At 43.8% G+C, this 24,787-nt stretch overlaps 1 protein-coding gene across 2 annotated transcripts in view; it reads right to left on the reverse strand.

The window, feature by feature from the left end:
• Nucleotides 1–24,787, reverse strand: part of SHROOM3 (shroom family member 3) — a gene marked incomplete at its 5' end in the record, with an annotated part of 281,625 nt that overhangs the window by 39,780 nt on the left and 217,058 nt on the right. For both annotated transcript variants that reach the window (XM_081100888.1, XM_081100887.1), the window contains 2 exons: nt 4,275–4,406; nt 23,701–23,832. In XM_081100888.1, the coding sequence (XP_080957014.1) occupies nt 4,275–4,406; nt 23,701–23,832 (264 nt within the window). The remainder of the gene's footprint in view (nt 1–4,274; nt 4,407–23,700; nt 23,833–24,787) is intronic.

The raw sequence follows: 24,787 nt of genomic DNA on the forward strand, positions 1-24,787 counted from the left end.
AGAAAAAGCGGATGGGACAGGGAAGGAGAGGGAAGCTTAATCATGAAGCCCATCACCTATGGGCGACCTCCCAAAGCCCGAGCTCAGCCTCTCATACGCGCAGGAGGTAAGACCTCCTTTGTGAGCTCCTCCTCCAGGTGGTTTTCAGAGCCTCACTGGGGAAGGGGAGATGACTCTCAATCCTGGCACTGCACACCCTAGAAAGCTGGCTCAAAACAAAATTCCTTATAATTAGCGTTAATTATAAACTTAGAATATACTTTACCCAGCATGTTGGGGGCGGGAGGGCATACAGAAAGGAGTAAGTGGTTCAAAAATCAAACAGCAGTCTCCATGGTTCAAATGTCTGTGACTCACGATTCTCTAAAGAAGGGAAAATCACTAGGAGCTCTTGCTTAAGAGTTTCCACTTTTACATGAATAGGCACTTACGCACTATTAAAGTTCATGGAGCTATTATTATATTTCTAGGTCTCATGTAAGTAAATATGGTGTCTTGGTTGATTGAATATGTAATGATGCATAATGGCTGGACTGTCTCCAGAGTATATGGCAAGAGTCTAGAACAGCCGTGGGCAAACTACGGCCCGCGGGCCGAATCCGGCCCGTTTGAAATGAATAAAACTAAAAAAAAAAAGACCATACCCTTTTATGTAATGATGTTTACTTTGAATTTATATTAGTTAACACAAACACTCCATCCATGCTTTTGTTCCGGCCCTCCCGTCCACTTTAAGAACCCATTGTGGCCCTCGAGTCAAAAAGTTTACCCACCCCTGGTCTAGAAGGACCATATTCTGAGTCAAAACTGGTGCTGAAATTCAAGGAAAAGAAAACTATATTTTTAATGACTAACCTTAAGAATGTAACTTTTCTTTAAAAAAAAAAAAGTTTTTATGTTTTTAGAGAGAGAGGAAAACATTGACCAGCTGCCTCCTGCAGGCACCCTACTTGGGATCAAACCTGCCACCTGAGCTTGTGTCCTGACTGGGAATCAAACTGGGGACCTTCAGGTTCATGGGATCATGCTGAACCACTGAGCCACTCCAGCCGAGCCAAGGTGGCACTCTGAATAGTGGGTAAGAAGAACCTGGAATGAAGGTCTTCAGTCCTACACAGAGAGCCTTACCCTCAAGATGAATGTGTCAAAGTTCTTACTGTGGTCTGGCTACCTCATTTTCTATTGCTTTCCTTCTTGTTCACAGCACTTCAGCATGATGGCTTCCTTAATAACTCAAATCCGTGAAATATAGCCCATCTCAGGGCTCAACGGCCTTTGTACTCACTGTCCCCACCACATAAAACGCTCCTTACCTGGCTCACTCCTTCCTTTATTTGTCTCTGCATCAGAGAACATCTGGAACTCACTATCTAAAGAACACATCTTCTCTCCTTACTCCCTGTCACTCTGCTTTATTTTCTTCATAGCACTTATCATACTTGACATGTTGCACTCTCTATTTTGTGTGCTAAAAAAGTATTTTCTAAGTACTTAAAACATAGCAAAAAGCACAAAACAAGTGTATGAAAAGATCTAAAGTGTGTTTACCGAAGATTAATTCCTTACCTATCAAATAAATATGTTTTGAAAATACTGGGCTAAATAAGTTAAACAATTTTATTTACTGCAAGGCTTCTGAGTCTTCAATAAACTATTGTTCATGGAATGTTCTGAAAGGAAAATACACTAAGCAGTGTTATCTGAACTTGTTTGACCCTAGAAACTTTTTCCAAAGGGCATGTAATGGGTTATTATTCCATGGAACACATCTTGGGAAACAAATAAGTATTATAGGGTGGGGGGCTTTTTATGTCTCATTCAGCTGAAACAGAGTGAGTACTCAGTATGTATGCTTGAATGAACAAATCAATGGATACTGGAGTATTTTGATACTGTTATTTTATCCACTTGTGAGGGGATTGGACTAAGAGACTTGTTTAAAATGTTTTTATTGATTTCAGGGAGAGGAAGAGATAGAAACATTGATCAGAGAGAAACATCAATTGGCTGCCTTCTTTACACCCCTTACTGGGGATGGAGCTTGCAACCTGGGCATGTGCCCTGATTGGGAATCGAACCGGTGACTTCCTGTATGGGACATGCTCAACCAAGTGAGCCGCGCCAGCTGGGCTGGACTTTTCAAGGTCTCTTCTAATGTACTTTAATAGTTTGGGACCATTGTGTGAGATTTCTGTAGGACAGCAAAAAGACAGTGACAGAAGTCTGACAGAGAGCAGCAGAAATACAATTTCAGTGAAATCCAAGCCAGTTTGCAGACAGTTAAGTCTTCAGTCTCTTTGTATTTCTCCCTCCTTCTCTCCTCATGTCTGCTTCTCCCCCTTCCTTGAGCTCCTTCATTCTCCTGCTTCTTAATGAGAAGCAGATGCATACACTTAGGACTGAGATTGGGTTTCTGGAACTAAAGGAAGGCTGTCAGAGGGACGCTGACAGATTGATTCAGCACATGAGACCACTAGATGCCACTGTGCTCCTCAGAAAGGCACCTGGAGCGCTCCTCCAGGACAGCGGCCGCTGTCAGACCCTCTGAGCAGAACTCAGTGTTGGGATGAAGCCTCTGCCAGAGCAGCAAGCCCGAGACATGGAATGACACGAATCACGGACGATCGGTGCTGGGGTAGCAGAGAATCCACACGTCCGTCACAATGTGGTAATCTGAGCTTTCCTTTCTCCCTTTGTACCCCACACAGTGCTTCTGGGCTGACAGTCACATGTCAGGGGAAGCAGGGTGGTAGATACAGTAAGGGCAGATCCACCTGCCTAAACCCCTCTGGAGGGTGGGCTGGGGAGGAGGAAACAGATGGAGAAGCGCAGCCTTCAGAGTATTGCACTTCTGATGCCACCTCCACCATTCTCCCGAGGCCGCCTGGAGCTCCACAGTCACTGTAAGCAGCTGTTCTAAGCACCGGTTGCAGTAGTCCTATCTCTGCTTTTGGGCTGGCATGTTTTTTAGGTTGCAGTGTGATTTCAGATTCAGGGGCCTCTTAAAGTTAGGGGTTAGGAGGCTCCAAAGAGCCCACTGTTTAGGGCAATCGGTCAATACACACTTGCATTTTATAAGTGCGTACTGTGCTGGGTTATGCCATTAACTTTGAAGTTCATCACCAGGTTTCACTGTGCCTCGGATAAGTCTTCAGCCTCATTATTATAGCTAATGGTCATCAGGAACTACACTAAATGCTTTACATGTTATTTTGTTTAATCTTCACTATGGTCCACTGAGAGATACAGTATAAATTTCATTTTATAGATGAGGAAACCAAGATCAAAGAGGTTACACAACTTGCTCAGGCTCACGCAGTAGGTGAAGTTGAGATTTAAGCCTATGTCTGACTTAGCATTATGCTGTCCCTCCTCCACACTGTTAGCCCCAAACATCTAACCTTCTGAAGGCCTTCAACCCTGCATGCCCAACAAGCAAAACCATTGTGGGGGGTGGGGCTCTGTTCTCTGAGCACAGATGGCTCAGATGGAGAGAATGACTCCCATCAGGGTTATCGGGAGAGACTCGGGCAAGTGGGTGTTGGAAACAAGGAGGGTAACCAGGAAATTACTTCCTACGGCCTGAAGTCTTCCCTAATATGCTGGGAGCCATGTCCACCAGTACTAGGCCTAAGATTTGGTTCTTCATTTGACCAGACACGAGTGCTAAGGATTCTGAGTCCTGTCCTTGCCAAGTGCATAGCCAGCATCATTAGTTAAATAATCATTCCAGAAGCTGTCCTCCACTCCCCCACATCAGAACTTGCATCTCATGTCTATGTAGGAACCATATTCTCTTGACCCTCCAATCTCCCTACTATTACCCTTATCCAACCCTTCCAAAAAGTGTTCAATCACCAGAGCCTGGCTTCCTGGGATCAGAAGATGAATTCCAGTCTGTGTGGGTTCCAAGTCTATAAAAATGCAGGGGAATCCTAACTTAGCAGAAAGGACATTAAGTGAGGGAAGAAGTATGCCAGTATTTCTAGTGTAACGAGAAATGTCTGAGAATCAACAGACCCAATAAATATCTCAGATAAATAGCCAGAGCTCAAAATAATGCTGTCCTTGCTTCACACCACCCTGGCCAAGGAGATCAAGATGAGTGGTACACAGGTTAGGAATTTTAAGAGGATGAGGAAGGTATTGGGGAGACGGATTTAATACTCAGGATAAATGGAAGAAAGTGTTCTCAAAGCAGAAAAAAAATGTTCTTCTGGGGAACAGGACATTTGAAGGAAAGAAACCCCTGGGTCTCAGCTTTGGCCACTTACCTGGAATGGTAGCTTTGGGGCCAAGGAGTGCCAATCGTGCCCTGAGATATTTGCATCATGCTGGCATTGGGTGGGTTCTCCTCAATTTTTGTTGAATGCCAAGAGTGTGGTCGGCCTGCAGGTTCGCTGCGCCTGGGGAGACATAGGAAAGGGACCCCCAATATCAGCGGCATTCTCAGCCGAGTCTCTTCACCAATGTGATTTATGCTTTTGGAAAAAGAATGGTCTCCTTTTCCTCAGAGATTTAAAAAAAATCAAATAAATAGCAGAAAATAGATTTTACTGCTTATTTATCTTACCATTGTTATTCTTTGCTTTTTAATATTTTCATTTTGACAAAATTTCAAACTAATATAAAAATGTAGTAAACTTAGTATGAAGAATTCCCACGTAAACCCGAGTGCACTGTTGGTCAGAATGCAAATTAGAACCGCACTAGGGAGAACAGTATGGAGGCTCTTCAGATAACTAAAGTCAGAACTACCTAGCAACCCACTTCTGGTGTATGTCCAAGGAAACTGAAATCAGGGTCTCAGAGAGACAGCTGTACTCCCATGTTCACTGCAGCATTATTCATGATGACCAAGGCATGGAAACAACCTAAGTGCCCATCAACAAATGAATGGATTTAAAAAAAAGTGGTACTATATATATTCAATGGATTACTATCCAGCCATGAGAAAGAAGAAAATCCTGCCATTTGCAACAAACTGAATGGACCTGGAGGGCATTATGCTAAGTGAAATAAACCAGAGAAAGATAAATACTGTATGATATCTCTTATACGTGAAATCTAAAAAAGTCAATCTCAGAGTGGTGGTGACCAGGTGTAAAGCACACAAAGCTGCTTTGGTCTTTCGTGGCCTCGGTTTATCAATATATATAAAGACAGGAGGAATAATTCTTTCCCAGCTCCCAAAGATAAGGCTTCCTGGGGACTTTGAAGTCCTGTCATATAGCCTGAGGCTGGCTAAATGCTATTATGTTAATTTCTTAGTAAGAACTACATAAAACCAGCGGCTACCTTGGTGGCAACACTGCTCCAAGTGACATAAACAGTATAAACAACAAGACACTCTCCAACATAGCTTCTCATTTTGAAAGTCAATGACTTCAACTTCTAAACATCCTGCCCTTAGAACACCAAGATTGGACGAAGCCAATGGGAAAAAGTGGGTGTCCCTCACTGAAGAATGGATTTGGAAGGAGGATTACACTTCTATAGAAGGCCAGAGTCCGGAGAGCGGCTGTGCTTTATTTTTGGCAGAAAAGTGAGGTGAGTGATCAGGCATTTATTTCATGCTGAAAAGTTCTGACATGTAAGACTGTAGGGGAATTTTTCTGCAGTTTAGAAACACTTAGCAGATCCAGGAATCCACTCTGATATGTTGCAGGTAAAGCTGTATGTCCACATATTACTCTTCTATGAAAAAATAAATTGACTTCTGTAATATAAACGAGAAATCATTCCCCTGGTGCCAATAAAACTTCACGTGCTAAGTACATCAGAATAACACCAGCCCAGTGTTAGGAGACGTAGGTGCTCACCCTGAATTTATTAGCCTGCCATACGACCCAGTGTAAGTCACTTCTCCACCAGAAGCCTTTGTTCCTCTAAAAAATGAAGACATTAATCAAAGAGGCTGGGTTAACCCCATTTTAATCAGAAGTAACATCTAAGATGCGTAAGAAAGACACTGAAGGACTTGCCAAGAGAGATAATGATTTCAAAAAAGTACATATATTTCAACTCTCTGAAGAAAGGTTATGGTGATAGGAAACTTACTTTGTGTGACACAAGGGATATAGACACATGAGATTTTCAGCAGTCACTAAATATTTATTGAATTGAAGGAGCCTAAACTCTTAACCACTCTGAGTTTCCTCATCAGTAAAAGTCAGATTATAACAATCTATTTATAGTGGGGGGTTTTGTGAGATTAAAAATGAAATAATATACTTGACCTATAGTAAGAGCTCCATAAATGTTGAGAATAATTATCCTCAGTCATTCACTATGATTGAGCTGATGAAGACTAGAGCAGCTAGGGTGACAAGTCAGTCGGAGAGAAGTCAATCAGAGAGATCTACAATGTAGGACTGAAAGGGGAGAAAGAAGCTGAGTGAAGAGAAGAGAGGGGAATGGGCAGGGACTATTGATGGAGGTGAATCAGCCAGCTCTGAGCCCCCGGTAAGATCATGAATAACTATGTGTAACGATGGCAGAGGCTGGTCTAAGACTCACTGTGCTCACAGCCTGAGGGACCCTGGCCATGCTTGTGAGGCAGGGAGCTGTCGGGCAGTGGCTGTGACATCTCGTCAGGGAGGTGATCGCAGGCCAAGAGGGAACAGACCCTGCTCACCTGGAAACCAGGACAGAACTGAAGGAAGTAGTGGCATAGCTGAGCTAAAGAGAGGAAATAGGGTGCAAAACCAAGAGACCAACAATGAAAGCCAATATATTCCATTTTTTTCTGTCTCTTGCCCCCATAACTGTAATCCTCATAACAGGTCCCAGGTAACCCAGACCTCAGGTTCAGCACTGCCCCAAAGTTGAATTGGTCCTGTGTTCTGGGGGAGACTCAGGGAGCTCTGGTTAATGGCTCCGTGTCTTAGCAGTTTGGCATTCTTGCTGTGAGCCCTTGGATGCCCGCTCCTCAGAAACTAGGTTCTTCAACCAGTTTCTCAAAGCTGGCCACCTCCCTGGAACCCCAGCTCCACACTGACTTAGATTCCCGCTTTATCCAGTTCCATCCAGTGTTTGAAATCCCTCTTGGTGCTCCAAGCCTCTCTGGCCCAGATCACAGAACCCAAGTCTCAGAATCAGGGTTCAAACCCATTTACGAATGACTTCAAATGCTCAATTAATGTGACTAGTTATTTACACAGGGAAAAACCCAGGACTTAATGAAAAAATGATGCCTCTTTTCCATGAGGCACCTGATGACATTTCATGTGGGTCCAAAGGGTCCAAAACACATAGGAGAAGGGACACACTGCCACCTTCCCGCCCCGTGTCAGCAGGACCCTCTCTGCAGCAGGCGGCTAGGCCTGCGACTAGGAACTGGCCTTGAGGAGCTGACGGACAGATGCAGCTGAAGAGTTTCCCAGCCTCGCACCTGAGCGTGATGACGCTGAGGGGGCTCTTCAGCGTCATCCCCCAACGGTATCTCCACGCACAGCTAACAGACTGGGGCCGAGCAGCTCTTCCCTCCCAAGGGAAAGGGACAGGCCCTGACACATGCCACAAGCGCTACAGAACGAAGATCCCTTTTCCGTCGTGGAGACGAAGGGTAACGTTTGCTGAGCTCCAGCAGTTCCCCAGAAGCCCTCTGGTCTGAAATCTCAAAGGAGGGAAGCGAAGAGGTGCCCAGACTTTGTTATCAGGTGTGACTCCTCCTTCAGGAGGATCAGGCCCTTTGCTGAAAGTCCTGAATCAGTCTGAAGTGTAAGGAGAGACTGTGCACAGCACAAGGAAGGCGAATGGAGCAGTTTCACCTAGTTCTAGGCCAGTGATGGCGAACCCATGACACGCGTGTCAGAGGTGACACGCGAACTCATTTTTTTGGTGATTTTCCTTTGTTAAATGGCATTTAAATATATAAGATAAATATCAAAAATATAAGTCTTTGTTTTACTATGGTTGCAAATATCAAAAAATTTCTATATGTGACACGGCACCAGAGTTAAGTTAGGGTTTTTCAAAAAGCTGACACGCCGAGCTCAAAAGGTTCGCCATCACTGTTCTAGGCCAAGTGAAGAAAATTTCTTTGTGCTTTGAAGACAACAGCAAGGTTTTCTTTTACATGTAAGCTACCCAGATGTTACCTCCGTTTCCTTTCCATTCACTCAGGGGACATCTATATGACATGTAGACTTTCTGTATGTCAGCCACTCTACCGGCACTGGGGATACAAGGAATAATAAAGTACCATCAGACCCAAACAATTGACAGGATAATAGAAGCAATAACCAAGTAAACCACTGGAACACAATGTGATTGGTTCTGTAGGAGAGACCTGAGCAAGATGCTCAGTGAACACAGAGGGGGTAGTACTAACACTGGGGTTAGGTCAAGAAGCCTCCCTTTGAACTAAATCACAAGATTTCTCCAGGTGGAAGGTGGCGGGGGGGGGGGGGGCAGGGAAGGGCATCCAGATAGAAGAAATGGCAGGACAAATGCGTAGAAATGTGCAGGCACACAGTACATGCAGAAGCAGCGATGATGATTAAGGGAAGAGCAAGCAGCAGGAGGTGTAGGAGGGGGCAGACCTTAACGTGCCTTAGAGCAGGGGTGAGGAACCTATTTTCTGCCAAGGGCCATTTGGATATTTGTAACATCATTCGAGGGCCATACGAAGTTATCAACTTAAAATTAGCCTGCTGTGTTTGGTCAAACATTTAATTAACTCACCCCTAGTGCCTTGGCAGGGCCAGGCCAAATGATTTTGAGGGCCTTATACGGCCCAAGGGCCGGACATTCCCACCCCTACTTTAGAGGGTTTGGACAGTATCCCCTGGAAATGGAAGTCACCGATAACACTGGCCAGGGAGGGCATGTTCCAATTTGAGTTCCAGGAAGATATTGCCAATTACAAGGAGGATAAACTTGAGAGAGACACAACTGGCAGCTATTATATTGGCGAGGGTGAGATAATGAGGGCTGGGCACCAAGGCAGTGGCAATGAACTTGAAAAGATAACAGATCTCAAAGCCACTGAGGAGGCAAAATGCCCACCCAGCCTAGTGACCACATGGATGTAGGTGGTGTACAACAGAGTATAGTCAAGGAGGAAGGATGGCCTTTATGCTTCTAGAATGATAGTATTATTAACCTAGATAAAGAGCTATTAGATGGGGGGAGGGAAGGGCGTAGAGAGCGGGAGGAGGAAGATAGAGCGGGGATATTGAACAGCTCACTCTGGGGCATGCGAATGTCAGGTGCCTTTGCTGTGGTCAGTGGAGGTGCACAGTACGCAGTAGGGTCTTGAGGACTGAAGTCCGAGATGCATATAGAAATTTAGGAGTCACAAAACAAAAGGTCTTTGAGAAAAGATATGCTGCTTGGGGAGAATGCACAGGGAGACAAAGGAAGTAGTTTAAGGATGGGTCTCTGAGAACTATGACAATTTAGGGGAAGGGGAATGGGGAAAAATCCCCGAAAGGAATAGCCAGAGAAGTAGGAGGTAAACTAGAAGAGTTCAGGGAGTTTCACAGACTCCTAGCGGGGAGAACGAGGAGGAGGAATTGTCAACACCTCCAGCTGCTACGAGAGGAGAGTCCAATGAGGTACATGCAGGTCCACTGGGTGTGACAACTAGTGAGCCTTTGATTGGAAAGATGGGCAGAGCCTGAGGAGGGCTAAGCAGTGAATGAGAGAGAAGATGGAGACAGCAAAGCCATTTAAAAACACACACTTGGCTCTGAAGGAAAGACGGTGGTGACCAGAAGACTAGGGGCCGGGGAGTGAAAAGGTTTTGTCCTAGATGTTTGGTTGTAAACAATGAGAAGTATGAGCAAGTTTATGAGACAGAGTGAACACACGCGCAGCTGAAGGTACAGGACAAAGAGAGGATGACACTCCTTGGGGCTCGTGAGGAAGGAAGGAGGAAGGGCTGGCACACACGGGAGGTAGAGGGTATAATCTTCTGTGGGACTAAAGCCAGTCCCACTGAGATGAGAAGCAAGGAGCAGGTAAGACACTGATGCTCACAGCACGGAAGGGAGGACACTGGAAGGGACTTCACATCCAATGCCCTCTATTCCATGATGAAGCCGAGAAGAGAGGAAAGTGAGGCGGATGCTATGGTGAGTTAGGGCTCAAGGGACAAAGTCAATGAGGACTAGAAGAGTTGAAACTGATTAGAGATATTTAAAAGAATAACGACTAAGATACAGCTTCTGCCCTTAAGGAGCTTACATTCTGGTAGGGAGGACAAATGAAGCAGTTCCTATAGAAAATAATAAATCATAAAGAAATAGTTCCTACTAAAGATAAAACAAGTGCCCAAGACGTGCAATGCCAAGACAGGAAACCAATTTAGGAAGTTGGTAACTGTTTGCCTTGGGGTGGGATGGGGTGGGGTGTATCAGGTTTCATCACAGGTTTAATACATTAAGAACAGTGATTTTTTTTTAAATATATTTTATTGATTTTTTACAGAGAGGAAGGGAGAGAGATAGTTAGAAACATCGATGAGAGAGAAACATCAATCAGCTGCCTCCTGCACATCTCCCACTGGGGATATGCCCGCAACCCAGGTACATGCCCTTGACCGGAATCGAACCTGGGACCCTTCAGTCCGCAGGCTGACGCTCTATCCACTGAGCCAAACCGGCTTCGGCAAGAACAGTGATTTTGAAACAAATAAAAAAGTCCTAACACCACCCGCCCCCCCCCCCAACAAAACAAAAAACAACAACACCCTTTCTTTTGGCCACAGAACATATGTTGAGAAAAGGCTTCAGAGATAAATCTTTGTTTTATAAGACTCTTCCAAATGTACAGTTAAGTGATGAAATGAAAGAAACAATGAAAAAGATGATCTAAATATAGCCCAACTCTCCTGCTTGCTAGGGGGAGTATAAATGGGTACTGAATAAAGAGCAGTTTGGCACAACCTAACAAAACAAAACAAAAAAGTGTTTTTAATAACACGTCTATCAAATGCAAAACAACCTAAATGTTCATCAGTTGCAGACAGTTAAGTCAGTGTGGTACATCCATATATGGGATATTTATGTGACTATTAAAAAAGTGGGATAGCTCTCTATATATTGATAAGGAAATATCTCTAAAATGTATAGTTAAATGACAACAATAAGGTACAGAACTTGTGTTCAGTACCCCAAAGTATGTGGGGAAAACATACATAATCACCTATATGCTTATTAATGTAAAGAATATTTCTGGGCTCTGGCCGGTAGTTCAGTTGGTTAGAACATCATCCTGATATGCCAATGTTGAGGGTTCAATTCCTGGTCAGGGCATATTCAAGAATCAACCCATGAATGCATAAATAAGTGGAATATATCGATGCTTCTCTCCCTCCCTCCCTCCTTCTCTATCCCTTCCTCTCTCTCTGTAAAATCAACTTTTAAAAAAGAATATTTCTGTAAGAATACTTGAGAAATTAGAAACAATTACTGCCTCTGGGGAAGAAAACTTATTTTTCACTGTATTTCCTTTTGTAACTTAAGGAATTTATATTCTGGTAGGGAGACCATGTACTAGTACATTTAATATGTATTAAAAAGCAAAGTACTTTTCAAATAGCCTCTCATTTTAAAAATATACTTCATGTATCTTGAGATACCCAAAAAGTTCAAACAGCTGTTTACAGACTTTTTCAATGATGCAAATAATTTAATAAGCATTCCTGAAGAGCACAGCATGCTTTTTACATTTTGGGATCACTTTGATCTGTATGAAGATAAGGAAATATTTTTTAAAAGTACGTGACATCATGAGTCAGAAGACAATTTAATTTTTAATTTGAGCAACCTAAGTGTTGTGTGTGGGCGTAATTCAAACAAAGCCCTTTTGTTGCATTCCCAACCACAGACAAGGAAGCTTTACTGCGTGGGATGGGTAGGCTGGTGGAACTGGAACTAGCAAGTGACGCAATGTCCTTCTTCAGTGATTTTTGTCCTAATATAGAGAGATTCAGGAATGCAAAGCATATTTCTGAGAAATCTACAATAAAACAGTTTGGGTATTTCAAGCAGTATTCACTGATCACCCACTATGTGCCTTCTACTTGATGAATTATTACTGAAGCTCCAGGAGGTCACAGATGATCTCAAGGAGTCCATAGTTTTGTTGGGGAGTCTTAGACACACACACACACACAAATATTAAATAGAATCAGAGTATTACTCATTCAAAAATATTTGAGTGCCTACTAAGTATTAAGCACCATGCTAGGCACTTGACCTTTATATGATACAGGACTACTAATGAGAAAATTAGGTAAATAGGAGATTAAGCAACTTGTCCAGTCACAAGAATAGTGGGAACCAGAGCTGATATTTAAATGCAGACACCGGTTCCCAAAGTCTGTGCTCTTACCTTTTAAGCAATGAGCATTATAAGGAGGTGGGGTGGGCAGAGTAGGAAGATGGGCAATAAGCAAGAAAGCAAATAAACAGGGTATTTTAATGCAGTTACCAGGGCTCTGAAGGAAATAAAACTGGGTAATGTGGGGTTGTAATTAAGAGTACTGCTTTGGGTTAGGGACAGCCTCTTTGAGAGATTGCATTTGAGCCCAAGATGTAAATGATAAGAAATGGCCAACCATGCAAAGAGCTATGGGCAGATAATTTAACACAGAAGGCACAATGAATGCTAAAGCCTTCAGGCGGGAATGAATTTGGGGTTTGCAAGAAGCAGGACAGCGTGGCCAAAGCCTCGTGAGTGAAGAGCAGATGGTGGGACAAGTCATCAGATCATCTTGGGCCATGGAGGTGATGGAGGCATTTAGGATACAAATGCTAAAAAGCTGGTGCGGCTGGTGATCAAGAATGGGGTCTGCAGTTAGCCAAAAGGCTTGGTAGGAGCGTGGGATTCAATGACCTTGAAGGGTTAGTATGCTCTGGATAAATGGAGACAGTGACAACCATGAATTGGAAAATAAAAAACTCTAAGAGCTGGAGTTAATTTTTTTTTTTGATGCTGTTATTTGATAAGCTGCTTTGCCTGAGACTTTGGGCTCTTCTGAGAGCACTATTATTGAACCATGCCAGTTATCAGTTGGGCATGAGTCAAATTTCTAAGGATACAAAATGTACTCAACTATCAGTACTACCAAAAATGAAGTATTTCCTAATGCATGTACTAACCCACACCTGACACCTCATTGCCCAGCCATCATTGGTTTTGTGCACAATCTACACTAATAAAAGACAAACATGCAAATTGACCATATGTTCACTACGCCTTAAGCCACACCCACCAGCCAATCAGAGCGACTGAATGCAAATTGACCCAACCAAGATAGCGACCGGCAGCCACGGAGCTGGAGCAAGCAGGAGGCTTGGCTGTCCCAATGATAGAGGAAGCCAAGCTTCCTGCCTGCCGTGCCAACTCTGAGCTCCACTGAAAGCAACAAAGTTTCAATTATAGAAGGCAAATAAACCCCAGATACTTGCTTTCAGCTGGCGTGGCCACGGAGCTGGAGCAAACAGGAGGCTTAGGTGCCCCTAATGATGGAGGAAGCCAAGTTTCCCTCCCGCCCGCCCTGGCCGGCTCTGAGCTCCTCTCAAGGCTACAAAGTTTCAATTACAGAAGGTAAATAAATCCCAGAATCAAAAAAGAAAGAAAGGAGAGGCTGGGAGCTTCTGTTAATTGGGGGGGCGGGGGGAAGGGGGGCGGGGCGGCTTGGCCAGCCTGAAAACAGCCCTCAGCACCCAGACAGGCCAGGCACCCCAGTGGGGACCCCCACCCTGAAGGGGGTGTGACCATCCTGCAAACACCCATCAGCCCCTCACCCAGGCTGGCCAGGCACCCCAGCAGGACCCCCACCCTGATCTGGTACACCCTTCAGGGCAAACCAGCCAGCCCCCACTCATGCACCAGGCCTCTATCTTATATAATAAAAGGGTAATATGCAAACTGACCCTAACAGCAGAACGACTGGGAATGACTGGTCACTATGACACACACTGACCACCAGGGGGCAGATGCTCAATGCAGGAGCTGTCCCCTGGTGGTCAGTGCGCTCCCACAGGGGGAGCTCTGCTCATCCACAAGCCAGGTTGACGGCTGCCAGTACAGCGGTAGTGGTGGGCACCTCCTCAGCAGCGCTAAGGATGTTAGACTGCAGATTAGGCCTGCTCCCCACTGGCAAGTGGACATCCCCTGAGGGCTCCTGGGCTGCCAGAGGGATGTCTGATTGCCAGCTTAGGCCCAATCCCCCCGGGGAGCGGGCCTAAGCCAGCAGGTGGTCATCCCCTGAGGGGTCCCAGACTGCGAGAGGGCACAGGCTGGGCTGCGGGACCCCCCCCCCCCAGAGTGCACAAATTTTTGTGCACCGGGCCTCTAGTCCTATATAATAAAAGAGAAACATGTAAACTGACCATCCCTCTGCTACACTCACCATCCAGTCAGGAGCAAGTATGCAAATTAACCTGACAAAGATGGCAGATTAATTTGCATACACAGGTGCCGGGCGTAGAGCAGAGTGGGAGAGCTGGCGGCTTGGGGGGATGTGGCTCCCTTGGTCACTCCCAGCAGCATGGGGAGCACCAGGAATTCTAGGAATAGTTCTGATGGCAGCCCCAAGACCGGAAGCAGAAGCCCAGAGCACTGGGAGCACCAGGAATGCTGGGAATCATAGTTCTGGTGGCAGACAGCTCTCCTAGACACTAGAGCAGCGGTTCTCAACCTGTGGGTCACAACCCCTTTGGGGGTTGAACGACCCTTTCACAGGGGTTGCCTAAATACATCCTGCATATCAGATATTTACATTACAATTCATAACAGTAGCAAAATTACAGTTATGAAGTAGCAATGAAAATAATTTTATGGTTGGGGGTCACCACAACATGAGGAACTGTATTAAAGGGCCGCTGCATTAGGAAGGTTGAGAACCACTGCTCTAGAGCAAAGTGAGCCTGGATCAAGTTACTGTTGTGGTGGGGGATGGAGGGAAAGCAAAGGTGAGAGACATAAGTAAAATCAGAGTGTCTAGGAAAAATTAAAGGGAAGATATCCTAAAACTTCCAGGAAATCTCCACCAATGAAGCAAAGAAAAAAAAAGGCCTCTATTATTTTGTGAGCAACAAACCAAACTGGGTTGGGGGTCTCAGACAATTCGCTCATATGATTGCAAAGACGGACAGAAACTCCGGGATTGGAGAGGGCTCCCCTGAGGGCTCCCAGATTGGAGAGGGTGCAGGTCTGGCTGAGGGACCCCACAACCCCCAGTGCACGAATATCATGCACCGGGCCTCTAGTGATATAATAGAAAGCAAAGTCCACCCTGACAAGGTTCTAGTTTAACCCCTTCTCTCAAACAAAGAAAATACAATATATCCTGTAAATTCTGTTACTTAAGGATCTTTTTGAGTGTTGCTACTATTTCCCCCCTATTTTTCCCTATCCATTTTTAAAATTATCAAATATTTCACAAACATATAAATGTATTCAGGTTAATATAAAGAACATCTTTGTGCTGATCACCAAAATTGATCAAATCTTAATATTTTCCCCATATTTACTTCTGGTATTTTTTTGATTGATTTAATTCACAAACTTAAAAGCCACTGAGCATTTCCTAGCTCCTCCCTGAATTTCTCCTGTCCTCTACAGGCAACCACTGTGGCTAATTTCCTATCTATCTTCTCCAATGTTTTCTGATGCAAATTCAATCAAATATGAACATATAATCTTATTTTACCCCTTTCACAAAAGGAACTAAATGTGGTGTAACACCCTTGTTTTTTAAGAACTTAACAATACATACTGTCGAACATTCTATCTCAGTACTTACAAAGCTTCCTCACATCTTTTTTTTCCATTTAGCTGCCTCATGGTATCCTATCTACTGTGTGCATATATCATGTGCATTTAACCAGACCCTTTTTGTAGATGCTTTCTGATGTCTAGTGTTTTTCTATTGCAAATAATGCTTCAATGAATAACCATGTCCGTACACTGTCTTCTATTTATGCTAACATATCTGCAGAAACTCCTAGAAGTGGAATTGCTGGCTCGAAGTAAAATGAACTTGCAATTTTGATAATTATTTGTAAACTGGAGGCCCGGTGCACAAAATTCATGCACAGGTAGGGTCTCTAGGCCTGGCCAGTGATCAGGGCCAATCAGGGCCTTCTGGCTGCTAGCCAGGGCTTCTCTTCCCTGGCTGCCAGCTGCCAGCTGGGGCCTTCCTTCACTCCATGCCGCCCCCTGGTGGTCAGCACATGTCACAGTGAGTGATCGGTCTCCCGGTTGAACTCCAGCGGGGAAAATTTGCACATTAGGCTTTTATATATATAGATGACCCCTTTCACACTTTAAATAGGAAACAAACTCAATATCAACAATTAAATGTCACTTTACAGGTAATTTGGGTAAGATTATAATTACATCTTTGTTAGTATAGAAGAATAGCTGATTCCTATTTGAACAACAATGACTTTTTGGCATTTCCTGTTTAGAGGAAAAGGATAGGCCCTAAATACTGATGATGATGATAATATACAGCAATTGAAAACTATGCGCAAGTCAAATTACACTGAGCTGCACTCATAACATTGTTTCATTGCCGTTCCAGAAGGAACTCTGGAATAAAAGCCATCCCATAGAAAAATCTGAGATATGTTTTCTACAGGTTCAGGGGAAACAGAAAAGCTCTAAAGAATTTTTAAAGAGTTGAAAAAGCCTATTACCCCCTTCCTCCCCCCCCCAAAAAAAACAACAGTTGTAACTGTCCCTTAACACATAGTTGGCAAAGACATTGTTTTGAGAAATCCTTTTGCCCTTACAGCACCCCTCACCTTAGTTTCTATGGCTTCTGAGGCTATACTGCAGATTTTTTGGATTCACAGAAAAATCTAACAAGCAAACTCTTTCAAGGCTTTTATAATTACCTCAATAATATATCTGTGTCTTTAAAAAGTGGCTCAGCCCTAGCCAGTTTGGCTCAGTAGATAGAGCATTGGCCTGTGGACTGAAGGGTCCCAGGTTTGATTCTGGTCAAGGGCACATGCCTGGGTTGTGGGCTCGATCCCCAGTGTGGGGCGTGCAGGAGGCAGCCAGTCAATGATTCTCTCTCATCATTGATGTTTCTATCTCTCCCTCTCCCTTCCTCTCTGAAATACAAATATATTTTTTAAAAAGTGGCTCAGTGGGTAGAGAAGTATGCATTAGGTAATATAATCCCATAGCAACACACAGTTCTTTCTGGAGAGTTCTTTTTAAATGTCACATCCCAATAATGTGCCCTGGGGACTTGTGGCTTTGACAATGGACTCACAAGGAAGAGTGAAGTCTGCTACCAGCATAAGACTCTAACATCTAAAATCAGCATAAAAGTTAAAACAAAAAAACCAACCCCACACCTTTTCTATTAAGATACTTTACCCCATTCCTCCATACCTGTCCCAACATTCTTTCACTATTTATTTCCTTACCATCCTCCGTTTTGAAATATTATTTAAAGATTAAACTTTATTGATAACCACACCAAACTATTACTGTGAAAGAGAAGGACCAGCAATGGGGGTGCGTGTCTTACTTCATCGCCAGAGGCTGATGATGTTGCAACGTTCTTTTTCTCAACATTTCCCTTTCAACCCTCCTCCCCTCAACTCTGCCACACACAGGGACAGTCAGCTCTCCTTCCCACACGTCAGCGTTTGCATGTAAGTCATGGCAGAAGTTAATACCCACACGGTAATGCCTTTGATCTATAACAGCACTTGTCTTTGTCTTTCACTGACTTTCAAACTCCATTACGACAGAATAGCACAGTGTAAATGAATAGCGTCAACGCCATCAGTAAATAACTTTGCGTTCTCAACTCTCAGATTGGAGCCAGGCATTTTATATGTTGGAGGAAAGAGGGGACTGGCTTTTGCTGATTTCTTCAGGTATCAGATATTATGATTTTAGAATATTTTCTCTACTACTTCTCTGTGCCATCGAATATGTCGCAAGAGAGCTTGGACAGGAGAAATCACTTCCCTGTTGGCTTATTACCTTTCCCACACAGACACATGCAGACACCCATAAATCTCCTGGATCTCAGAAAGGGTCAGTCAGAGAGTTGCAGAGAAACTAGAAATATTGTGTGTGCCCCTGAATCACTGCCTTTTTTTAAAGGTAAAGGTGCTCTGGGTCACCCCAGAGGACCCCTGTTGGACAAATGGGGCGTGGCTCAGCAGGGCACTGCAAAAGGTGTGCATGGCTCTGCCCTTCCACCTAGTGGGCTGTGGGGCTGAGGGAACCCTACGCTGGCTGCAAACACATCTTAATGTACAAGCCCACAGAATTCTGTGCTTTTAGGGTTCGAAGAAGTCCAAACACCAACCAAGATATTTCGAAATCAAGCTAATTCATTTTTATTTCATTGCCAAAACAAAAGGGTTTTCGTGTGAGGCAGAAGGCTAACATTTATGTAGTGACTTTTCCTCCCAAACACTACTCAATTAAACAAAACAAATAAATGCCCCTAAACCTCCAACACTAAAGAAACTCAATTCTCTTTCAGAGTAAATTGGATGCATTATATTGTTTTTCTTTCTCATTTAGAGGAGGAGGCCGCAAATAAAAAATTAAAGGCAACAACAGAGAAAAGAACAGAAAGCATTAATTTTAGACAAAACTCTGAAACAATGGTCTAAAGAAGAAGCTATACTTAAAAATCATACTGGAAAAGAACTACTCATTAAAAATAAAGCTTTCAAGTAATATTGGAACCTGAATAAAAGAACAGTGAAGGTCTGTAAGGCAGAGAAGCTGAAAACTTTAAGAATACTTGCTCCAACTCCTTACCTACCAATACGTCCATGTTAAATCTTACAACAAGAAGTTTAACTCCACCAACACTCACTCATAACCTGACACTGCTGGGAAGAAAATAATAAAATTCAGAAGAATGCTCTCTGTTACTTTCAAATGAAAGAATGCCAAATAAAACTTAATAACCAGCCCTGTGACCCCTCTCTCTATGAGTTTTATAATATAAGGAGTTCATATATTTTCTTTTTCACCCTTTACAAGGTATAATAATAATAAAATGAGTGCCATAATAATAAAATAAATATACACGTCACCTTGAGATCTAGAACATTACCATGACTGTTGTAGCAACCTGTTCCTTAAATAAAAGGCATCCTTAGAGGCATTGGCTTTAAGCATAACTCTGAACAAAAATTTTGAATTAAGATGATAAGGATAAAAGTGGAACTTTGTGAATAAAGGAAAAGATAATCAAGAATTTAAACCTTTAACTAGAATGGAGTTAAAGAATGTAAGACTGGCATCCGCAATCAACACTTCTTTTCATGTAAACTCAAAGGTGCCTGAGAAGACTGTACCTTTTCTTTAAAACTGAGAATATATTCACAGGTTTCATTTCTTTATGCAAATGTTGGCAAGGAGAATAGAGAACTTGACTACTACTACATAGATAAGTAGCCTTTCCCTGTGAGAAACAGAAATCCCCCAGGGAAATGGGGAAGTAAATCTGTGGAGTACACAATACAAAGCAATTGCTAATTTGAAGGAGATTAAAAGGCAGTCTAGCCCTGGCCCGGTAGCTCAGTTGGTTAGAACGCCATCCTGCGACACCACGGTTGTGGGTTTGATCCCTGGTCATGACATTACAAGAGCCAACCAATAAATTCATAAGTAAGTGGAATAACAAATTGGTGTTTCTCACTCTCCCCTTTCTTCTCTGTCTCTAAAATCAATCAATAGAAATAAATACATAAAAGCCACTCTAAATAGACACATCATAAAAAAATACAGCGACAGTATATGTGGGAGAGAGAATGGCTGAAAATCCACCCCCCTCCAGAATATTAATAGTACACTGGCTTACATGAGGTACTCAAATAATAATTTTCATGACAATTTAGAGAAATGGGCTTACACTTAACATAAGATTGGCTATTTTTCTTTATAAACAGATATAGCACAACATCAGACAGACACCTGTGATGGGCTTGTCCATTGAGAATCCTGCAATGAAAGAACTAACTCTTATTCTAACCTAAGAGAGGCCTTACCTTGTGGCAAACAGAAACATCCTAGATGGCAACCCTCTGGCCACCTGAGTGTCATATTCAGGGTGGGTAAAAAGCCATTGTACCCCGTTCCTGCTCTCTCTGCTCCTCCCAGACAGCCTGAACTCGCCAAGCTTGGCGCAAGTGGGAGGGATCGCATGCTCAGTCACCTCTGTAAACTGGCCGATTAAAGTTCAGTTCCTGCTCTAGAAGAGGAAAGACAAATGGGGAGCAGCTGAGCAGGGCACCGCTGAGTAATTTTTCCTGAGAAGAACCAGCATCTTACCATGCAGCTTAAAAATGCCAGAATTCTATTTTGCGGGCAGGAAGAGGAGGGAAGCAAGGAAAATCATCTGCTGATAGAAATTCATCAAACTAAAATCAGGAAGTTTCCTTGAATGATCTTCTCTGCTAAACCCACACCCTCCTCCACAAGCAAAAATGCCACTGTCTGCAAAAGGGAGTTAATTGCTTTAAGCTTCCCACAGTTTGGGAGGCTACTAAGGCAGGGGTTCCATACCAACGCCCACCAAGGCCTCCTAGCGAAGTCAGTATCATCAGGGAGGCAGACTGATTGCCAAGGGAAGTGCAAGGTGCCGGCTGAACTAACCTTGTTGCTCACTGAGAGTGAATTAGGAGTCAAGCCCTGAGTTTCTATCATCCGTTCGTCTTGATTTACTTGATGGAGTACAAAGCACATCACCACATGTGGGTAAATGCTCAATAGTTAGGTGAGGCCATTATTAGAATGATGGCGGTGACTGGGGGTGGAAGGTGAAGAAGGGATGAGGAGTTCGTGGAGGAAAGCACTGGCTTGGAAAATCTTGAGTTTTAAGCTAGAACGTTTTGTCTCCTTTACCAACTCAGCAAACTATCCTAGCCTAAGGCCTGACGCATCTGTTTAAGGAGAAGTTTCCGCTAAGGTAAATTAGATCACCGGATTCCTACTCAATTAGTTATGAGAGAAGTTATAGAAGGATGGGATTGGATCTATGAGATTAGTAAGCCCTGGGCCACTAAGATCCTCTCTTTCTCTCTTAAATAACTTTAAAAAAATGTTATTGCTTTGAGATGAGAGAGAGAGAGAGAGAGAGAGAGAGAGAGAGAGAGAGAGAGAGAGACATCAATTTGTTGTTCCACTTATTTATGAAGCATTGGTTGTTTCTTGTATGTGCCCTGACTGGGGATTGAACCCACAACCTTGGCGTATTGGGCCAATGCTCTAACCAACTGAGCTACCCAGCCAGGGCCTAAGATTCTCTGTCTTAAACTTGGTTGTCTGGCTGGCCCCTGTATACACCTGGGAAGGCAGGTTGCTCCTTTTGCTCTTTTCTTATAAATAAGTGAGAAATACTTCCTGGCTTTCCCACCTCCCCCCCCCCCCCCCCCCATGAAAAGGGAGCTATAGATACCTATAGCCCACTGGACTTGGAATTGGCTCATGGGGTAACCCAAGCACTTTTTAATTCCAAGATCAGTGTACAGGCTTCCATGACTTGTCACACTTGCTCAATGCCCACTTCTAACCTCATACCCCAACATTTTAAGACCCTTAGATGATAAGCCCATCATGTCTGCTCTCTGTATGTGAATAAGAGAGCAGTACCTTACCCCTTTCCATATTTCAAACCAGGATTTAGACCACAGCCAGGTTGAAAGAGCTCCCAATGACCAAATCTGGAACAATAAAGTAAGAAATAGCAGTACAGGATTATAACCCACAAAATGACTGATACGTGAAGGAATCCTCACTGATATAAACAGCTGAATAAGTAAGTAAGTGGGGGAAAGTGACAGCACTTCCTTACAGAAGAATTCCAATGAGTAAGTGTAGATGGAAATATAGAATCATCTTTAGAGCATTCCAGTAAGAATGGCTGCAGACAATTCCACGGATGGATACTCAAATCAGTGGGAGAAAAGTTTGAGGAGAAGCAGGATATTTGCATAGCCTCAAAGTTATGTCTCTGAAGATATTTATTAATTACAAAGATACAAATAACTAGAATGGAGAGACCTTAACCAAGTAATCAAGGTTAACACCACTAGTAATAAAATATATTGACACTAGATAATCTCTACTAGGACACACGAAGGAGGACATATCACTTCTGAGGTATTCTTGCCAAAAATGTATAACCTTAGTCTAATCATGGGACAATATCAGACAAATCCAAAGAGAAGACATTCTACAAAATAAGTGGCTCACATTCTTCAAATGTCAAGGTCATAAAAGGCAAGGAAAGACTGAGGAAATTATAGATTAGAGGAGACTAAGGAAACACGAGGATCAAACACAACGTTTACATGTTTATAATGCAAATTCATGTGTCCACGTGAGAGAACCCCCAAATGAAATCAGGGTTCTTGACATCAATAGTAACATCGGTTGAGTGCGATGACGTGCTGGGCACCGCCAGAGTGCTTCATGTGTATTAGCACTTTCAATCCTTTCAGCAACGCTATGATTAGTTATTAAACTCATTTTGCAGACTGCAAACTGTGAGAGCTTAATAAGGCACCTGCAGTTACACAGTAAGATAACCATATTACACTACCATCTGATATTTATTTTACCTAACATTTAGTTCCCATTTCCTACGAGTGGGCTCTGTGCTAAGTGCTTTGAATACCTGAACTCGCTGAATTGCCATGGTTGTCCTATGAAATAGGTTCTGTTATGCAGGCTGTTGGGGCCATAAAGTATAGTGGCGATGAGCTTGGCCAAACGGTCTGAATTTGAACCCACCACCTCCTAGTAGAGTCCTAGTGCAAACCTCACAGGACTGGTATGAGAATTTGATGTCATGTGCCAAGTCCCAGCAGACCACCTGGCACATAGAAGCACAGATAAGTAGCTGCAAATTTTTATTAGGCTAACTTAGTAATCTCAGGACATTCTTCTATTAGAGATAAGAAGAGTTTTACATGAATATCATCAGCTCAAAGATGAATTAATCTTGCTGCACAATTTGACACACTGTGTCATTTCCAAAGTATAAGATGTTGGTATATTACTTTAACCCTTTGCGGTCCAATTTTATTTTTGGAATTCAAACAGTCTGGTCCAAATTAATTGACAGGATTGAATGTTGAAGTTATCTGTCTCACTAGACCTCAGCTCGACGTTGGACCTGCTCCTAGCGCCTGGTCTGTTGAGTCAGCCTCCACGTTGGACCGAAAAGCGTTAAGTGATTTTCATTATAGTTTTAAAAACAATGGTGGATATATATTTTTCAAGTTTTTGAATCATATGATTTGAGGAACCCTGGGTTATGTCCCAGGAATTTGGGGGCTCTCCAGAACCTAATTTGGAAACTGCCATTAAGATATTATCCTCGCTCTAACTGGTTTGGCTCAGTGGATAGAGCGTTGGCCTGCTGACTGAAGGGTCCCAGGTTCGATTCCGGTCAAGGGCATGTACCTTGGTTGCAGGCACATCCCCAATAGGGGGAGTGCAGGAGGCAGCTGATTGATGTTTCTAACTCTCTATCCCTCTCCCTTCCTCTCTGTAAAAAATCAATAAAATATATTTTTTAAAAAAGATATTGTCCTCTGAACTGTGAGCTTCTGGCCGTTTTGCTCAGCCTCTCCTTGCCACTCTCACAAGCCTATATTTTCACCAGCCTTGCCCCCAGTTCCCTCTTCCAGTCCCTTTTCTGAACGACTTGGTACAGACCTCTGCGCCTCCTACCTGTGCTTCAGCCGAAGCTTAGCTCCTCCTGACCATGCCGCTTTCCTGTGCTGGGGGTCAGAGGTGAGGTGCTCTGGGCTGAAGGAGTCAGAGGTGCCAGTATCTGCAGGACCCGGTGCTGCACACGCATCTCTGGCAAAAAAAAAAAAAAAGGAAACAGGAAGTTGAGCGTGATGGTGTTCGTGGGCAAGGGCACAAATGAATCTCACAAGAAGCGTGCATGAAAATCAACCCTGGAGTTAGAGCAAAACAACACAGCTAAGAGCAAAGTTATAAGCCTGCAGCCACTGAAGCTCTCTGCCCAAAAGCAGGCAAATCCACTTCTACGTTTCTGTGAAGCACCGACATGCATTGCCAATCTCAGAATAACAGATTTTCCAAACAAGGGCGACGAAAGATACACTAGCTATTATGAAGGTGAATGCCCCTATAATTCAGCATCCATTGGCAAGTGAACTCACTGAAGCCAAGGGTCAGACAGGTGGTTTCCTGAGACCACGCCCCGCTGCCTCACCTCTCAGGAGAACATCTGCATGTGGAGCAGCCCTTCTCTGTTCAGCGGGTGGCAGCGCACAGCACACGCCAGCTCCTGAGCCCCAGCTATTTCAGATTGTTTGGATTCCACTGCCCCGCAGGCAAGCCTCATGTGTGTCCACTTAAATCCCCCTGCCCCCCAACCCCCAGTTCCCTAACACCATCCCCATAACTTGTTCCTCCTTACTCCCAGGGAGTCAGAGAAAAATGTTAAGCCCCATGTGGCCAACGCATTGTGCCATGGGAACGGGCATATTTCTCCTTAGGAGAGTCTTGGCTGTGGAATTTCCAAATGCCCCGACCACACCCCTAAGGCCTCCCCTGATCCGACGGCCCCAGCACTGGCCCCAGCACCAGCACCGGGCTCTGAAGCGGGTTTGCCACATTCCACTTGGCTGGGTACCGGCGGTGCGCTTTCAGTGTCTGTCTCCGAAGGTCTAAGCCTCTGAGAGCTGACTGGTCTGCCCCTCACAGATCATGGAAGCAGGCATCTGCGATGGTGCGAGCACATGCTGTTTCTCCTCTGCACAGGCCTTGGCTGAGGGGGTGGGAT

This window comes from Myotis nattereri (genome assembly GCF_964212035.1).
Source record: "Myotis nattereri genome assembly, chromosome: 1".
Lineage (NCBI taxonomy): Eukaryota > Metazoa > Chordata > Mammalia > Chiroptera > Vespertilionidae > Myotis > Myotis nattereri.